The sequence below is a fragment of the Phyllobates terribilis genome, unplaced genomic scaffold (assembly GCF_046119375.1).
Source record: "Phyllobates terribilis strain yellow unplaced genomic scaffold, ASM4611937v1 Scaffold_7__3_contigs__length_470593459, whole genome shotgun sequence".
Classification (NCBI taxonomy): Eukaryota; Metazoa; Chordata; class Amphibia; order Anura; family Dendrobatidae; genus Phyllobates; species Phyllobates terribilis.
The window spans coordinates 216,974,152-216,978,263 of record NW_027362767.1 but is presented as its reverse complement, the minus strand read 5'-3'; the positions used below and the strand labels follow the sequence as shown (position 1 = coordinate 216,978,263).

The following is a 4,112-nucleotide window of genomic DNA, read 5'->3' as shown; positions in this document are numbered from 1 at the left end:
CGTGAAAGAAAAGAGAACAAAATAGAAAGGAATAGAAGGAGATTTACAAACAGAGAGAGACAAAAAGGAAGGGAGAGAAGAAAAAAGAGAGAAAAAGAAACAGAGAGACAAAAAGAAAGGGAGAGACAGAGAGAGACAAAACGAAAGGGAGAGAAAAAAAGAGGAAAAGAAACAGAAAGAGACAAAAAGAAAGGGAGAAACAGAGAGAGACAAAAAGGAAGGGAGAGAAAAAAAGAGGAAAAGAAACAGAAAGAGACAAAAAGAAAGGGAGAAACAGAGAGAGACAAAAAGAAAGGGAGAGAAAAAAGAGGAAAAGAAACAGAAAGAGACAAAAAGAAAGGGAGAAACAGAGACAAAAAGAAAGGGAGAGAAAAAAAGAGGAAAAGAAACAGAAAGAGACAAAAAGAAAGGGAGAGAAAAAAAGGGAGAAAAGGAAACAGAGAGAGACAAAAAGGAAGGGTGAAATGGTGAGACAAAAAGAAAGGGAGAGAAAAAAGAGAAAATGAAACAGAGAGACACAAAGAAAGGGAGAAACAGAGAGAGACAAAAAGAAAGGGAGAGGAAAAAAGAGAAAAAGAAACAGAGAAAAAAGATATGAAGAGAAAAAAAGAAATAAAAAGAAACAGAGACAAAAAGAAAGGGAGAGAAAAAAAGAGAAAAAGAAACAGAGACAAAAAGAAAAGGAGAGAGAAAAAGAAACAAAGAGAAAAAAAGAAAGGGAGAAACAGGGAGAGACAAAACGAAAGGGAGAGAAAAAAAGAGAAAAAGAAACAGAAAGAGACAAAAAGAAAGGGAGAAACAGAGAGAGACAAAAAGGAAGGGAGAGAAAAAAAAGAGGAAAAGAAACAGAAAGAGACAAAAAGAAAGGGAGAAACAGAGAGAGACAAAAAGGAAGGGAGAGAAAAAAAAGAGGAAAAGAAACAGAAGGACACAAAAAGAAAGGGAGAAACAGAGAGAGACAAAAAGAAAGGGAGAGAAAAAAGAGGAAAAGAAACAGAAGGACACAAAAAGAAAGGGAGAAACAGAGACAAAAAGAAAGGGAGAGAAAAAAAGGGAGAAAAGGAAACAGAGAGAGACAAAAAGGAAGGGTGAAATGGTGAGACAAAAAGAAAGGGAGAGAAAAAAGAGAAAATGAAACAGAGAGACACAAAGAAAGGGAGAAACAGAGAGAGACAAAAAGAAAGGGAGAGGAAAAAAGAGAAAAAGAAACAGAGAAAAAAGATATGAAGAGAAAAAAGAAATAAAAAGAAACAGAGACAAAAAGAAAGGGAGAGAAAAAAAGAGAAAAAGAAACAGAGACAAAAAGAAAAGGAGAGAGAAAAAGAAACAAAGAGAAAAAAAGAAAGGGAGAAACAGGGAGAGACAAAACGAAAGGGAGAGAAAAAAAGAGGAAAAGAAACAGAAAGAGACAAAAAGAAAGGGAGAAACAGAGAGAGAGACAAAAAGGAAGGGAGAGAAAAAAAAGAGGAAAAGAAACAGAAGGACACAAAAAGAAAGGGAGAAACAGAGAGACAAAAAGAAATGGAGAGAAAAAAAGAGAAAAAGAAACAGAAAGAGACAAAAAGAAAGGGAGAAACAGAGAGAGACAAAAAGAAAGGGAGAGAAAAAAGAGGAAAAGAAACAGAAAGAGACAAAAAGAAAGGGAGAAACAGAGAGAGACAAAAAGAAAGGGAGAGAAAAAAGAGGAAAAGAAACAGAAAGAGACAAAAAGAAAGGGAGAGAAAAAAGAGGAAAAGAAACAGAAAGAGACAAAAAGAAAGGGAGAAACACAGACAAAAAGAAAGGGAGAGAAAAAAAGTGAGAAAAGGAAACAGAGAGAGACAAAAAGGAAGGGTGAAATGGTGAGACAAAAAGAAAGGGAGAGAAAAAAGAGAAAATGAAACAGAGAGACACAAAGAAAGGGAGAAACATAGAGAGACAAAAAGAAAGGGAGAGGAAAAAAGAGAAAAAGAAACAGAGAAAAAAGATATGGAGAGAAAAAACAGATAAAAAGAAACAGACAAAAAGAAAGGGAGAGAAAAAAAGAGAAAAAGAAACAGAGACAAAAAGAAAAGGAGAGAGAAAAAGAAACAAAGAGAAAAAAGAAAGGGAGAAACAGGGAGAGACAAAAAGAAAGGGAGAGGAAAAAAGAGAAAAAGAAACAGAGAGAAAAAAGATATGGAGAGAAAAAACAGATAAAAAGAAACAGACAAAAAGAAAGGGAGAGAAAAAAAGAGAAAAAGAAACAGACAAAAAGAAAAGGAGAGAGAAAAAGAAACAAAGAGTAAAAAAGAAAGGGAGAAACAGGGAGAGACAAAAAGAAAGTGAGAGAAAAAAAGAGAGAAAAAGAAACAGAGAGATGCAAAGAAAGGGAGAGAAAAAAGAGAAAAGGAAACAGAGAGAGAAAAAAAGAAAGGGAGAAACAGGGAGAGACAAAAAGAAAGGGAGAGAAAAAAGAGAGAAAAAGAAACAGAGAGACACAAAGAAAGGGAGAGAAAAAAGAAACAGAGAGACACAAAGAAAGGGAGAGAAAAATAGAGGAAAAGAAACAGAGACAAAAAGAAAGGGAGAGAAAAAGAAACAGAGAGATACAATGGAAAGGAGACAGAGAAAAAAGAAAAAAAAAAAAGAAGAGGGAGAGATCATGCTAGTGAACATCCCTGAGGGCCGGGGTACTCTTCACCCACTCCCACTAAAGGGAGGGGACTTTGCAGAGCCCTTCCCAGGTGCCAATAGCACACCTGGCTTGGCACACTGATCACAGTTGGGTCCAACTCACCAATAAACTAAACAGGGAAGGCAGAGATGAACCTGACAAACGTGGAAGGTCAGGGAGCATAAAACAGGGATGTAGGAACCAGGGGGCACCGTACACCAGAACCAGAGACCTCTAAATAGTGTCGGCGTCCTGTCGCCACACCATGCGGTCCCGTGGAACAGAGTACGTGGGTAAGGCGTGGCCCTGCACTGGCCCCGCCCCCATGGCGACACCCCACTCCTCGCAACTAGAAAGTGGTGAAGCCTGGAAGACAGAGTATAACTGGAAGCACGAGGGGCAGAGAGTGAAAGACAGAGAGAAAGAGAGAGAAAAAGGAAGAGAGGGAAAGAAAGGTAGAAAGAAAGAAAAGGAGGGAAGGAGAGAGGGAAAGAAAGAAAGAGAGAACAGAAGCGAAAGACTGAAGAAAGAAGGAGACAAAACATTGCAGCAAAAATTGTATAGGCTGTGTTCACATACAGCATTTTTGCAGCGTTTTTTATGCAGCATAAAACTAACCCTATTAAACAGGTTCTGTAGAGGAAGCACAAATGTAATCTACATCCAAAAAGTGGCAAAACACCGCAAAGCCTGCTTTTACATGTGTGGCGCCCCTGAGGGTTCGGTCGCCACAGAGGTGTTGCATCTCACTCTCAGGTAAGGAAGTAGTACAGCTCAGGACCTTAACACCTGCATCCAACACACCACTCCAGGCCAGCAGGAGGGGCAAGATGCCTCTGGTGCTTGCTGAGCCCTTCCCTTGGCTGGAGTGGGGGGAACCCAGAGAGGGGGGAACCATGTAGTGGGTGTGGGTGAGGAAGTAGCTTAGGGGAGCACATGAGAGGAAGGTATAAAATGGGAAGCCATCTTAGAAAGACAGTTCAGTCAGGATCAGTCAGAGGAGGAGAAGTGGAGGAGCAGAGGCTCTGCAGGAGCTCTGCTCCAGAGGCGGGCGTAGTCAGTGAGGCCCAGGTCTGAAGAGAAGGAGAGAAGAGAGGAGAGGGAGCAGGAGAAAGGCTCCAGGACCAGAAAGGACCCCAGGGGTACGGGCCGTGCAGAAGGCCACCCGTACGCCCGCATCTGCCAGGCGGTGGAGGGGTCAGGCCACCAAAAGGGAACCGGTCCCTCAACTAGCAGAAGACTGCACGTCTCAACTAGAAACTGGAGGCTGCAGTACTTTAAGTCCTGTAGCCACAAGTCCATGCCAGTCTCACCGAGAAAGTAGCCACATAGGACCCAGGGGACGGAACATACGTCGCCCGCCAAGGCCCGCGGGTACCGGATTGGAGCTACTAGGTGTGAGGTGCAGGGAAAAGGCCAGAGAGAGGACACAGAAGGGGGTCCTGCTAAGTACTCCGGAGCTACCTGGGGGTAGACC

The 4,112-nt window shown here is 41.6% G+C and overlaps 1 protein-coding gene across 1 annotated transcript; it reads left to right on the top strand.

Annotated features, from left to right (window-relative positions):
• The first annotated feature begins 522 nt into the window (after window positions 1–522).
• Window positions 523–3,722, top strand: LOC141153080 (uncharacterized). The gene has a single exon (XM_073637753.1). It carries the CDS (start codon window positions 1,877–1,879, stop codon window positions 2,735–2,737), a length of 861 nt encoding a protein of 286 aa, XP_073493854.1. The 5' UTR covers window positions 523–1,876; the 3' UTR covers window positions 2,738–3,722.
• Window positions 3,723–4,112: the final 390 nt, after the last annotated feature.